The 1,318-nt window shown below is 69.2% G+C and overlaps 1 protein-coding gene across 1 annotated transcript; it reads left to right on the top strand.

The window, feature by feature from the left end:
• Positions 1–298: 298 nt before the first annotated feature.
• Positions 299–1,315, top strand: LOC123178295 (F-box protein AFR-like; the record flags this gene model as incomplete). Its single annotated transcript, XM_044591436.1, has 1 exon — positions 299–1,315. A coding segment is annotated over one exon (1,017 nt), but the record flags the coding sequence as incomplete, so codon positions are not given.
• Positions 1,316–1,318: the final 3 nt, after the last annotated feature.

Genomic DNA, 1,318 nt, shown 5'->3' with positions numbered 1-1,318 from the left:
GTACTAAAGGTTCAACACGAACCGGCACTAATGCATAGCCGTTCGAACCGGTACTAATGATACCATTAGTACCGGGCCAAAATCGAACCGGTACTAATGTGTCTCACATAAGAGGTAATAGCACTGCAGGTCCCTGAACTTGCATGTCAGGTGATGGTTTGGTCCTTGAAGTTGCAAAAGTGGATTATTTGGTCCCTGAACTTGTCATGGATGTGCAAGTTTAGTCCACAGCCAACCAAAACTCGCCAAGTGGATGCCAAGTGGCCTGGCTGGTCAGCGCCGTGAGTTTTTCACTTAGCCCCCTCCCTTTCTCTACCACCGCCTGTTCCGCACCGTCTCCTCCAACTGGAACCGGTTCCTCACCGACGTGCCGGGGGCCGCCGCCAAGACCAAGGGCTCGGCCCCGCCGGCGGCGACGGTCTCGCTCTCGCTGCCGTTCCTCTTCGCCTTCACCTTCGACCCCGTCTCACGCCGCCTCCAGTGCCAGGCGCTCGACCCCTTCTCCCGCCGCTGGCTGCTGCTGCCCCCGGTCCCCTGCGGCGCCGCGGCCGGCTCGTTCGCCGTCGTGGGCCTCCCCGCGCGCGGCGAGATCTACGTGCTCGGCGGCGTGGAGGAGGGCGGCGACAAGGCCGTGAGCAGCGTGGCCGTCTACAGCGCGGCGACCAACGGGTGGGGGCAGGTGGCCGGCATGAGGACAGCGAGGGGCTACATGGCGGCCGACGAGGTGGGCGGGCGCGTGGTGGTGGCCGGCGAGGACGGAGAGGCGGAGGTGTTCGACCCAGAGGCCGGTCGCTGGTCGCCCACGGCTCCCCGTGGCGGCGCGGCCGTGGCGAGGTACGACGCTGCGGCGGCGGGCGGCAAGCTGTACGTGACGGAGGGGTGGGCGTGGCCGTTCGAGCGCGCGCCGCGGGGCGCGGTGTACGACGCGGCGGCGGACGCGTGGTCCGACATGGCGCGCGGGATGCGGGAGGGGTGGACGGGCTCCTGCGCCGTGTCGGGCGGCCGGATGTACATCGTGGCCGAGTACGGCGAGTGGCGGCTGAAGCGGTACGACGAGCCGCGGGACGAGTGGCGGATGGTGGCCGGCGGCGGGGTGCCGCAGGAGGTGCGGCGGCCGCACGTCGTGGCGGGCCAGCTGGAGGAGGTCGGCGGCGGCCGGCGCAGGATCTACGTGGTCGGCGCGGGCCTCGACGTCGCCGTCGGCACCGTCGTGTCCGCCGCCAACCACGGCACCGGCACGGAGGAGGAGCGGGTGGAGTGGGAGGTCGTCAAGGGCCCCGAGGAGTTCGTCGGGCTGGCGCCGTGCAACGCGCAGGTC

The sequence above is a fragment of the Triticum aestivum genome, unplaced genomic scaffold (genome assembly GCF_018294505.1).
Source record: "Triticum aestivum cultivar Chinese Spring unplaced genomic scaffold, IWGSC CS RefSeq v2.1 scaffold142756, whole genome shotgun sequence".
Classification (NCBI taxonomy): Eukaryota; Viridiplantae; Streptophyta; class Magnoliopsida; order Poales; family Poaceae; genus Triticum; species Triticum aestivum.
The sequence above is the reverse complement of the archived record's forward strand: the minus strand, read 5'-3'. Positions and strand labels throughout refer to the sequence as shown.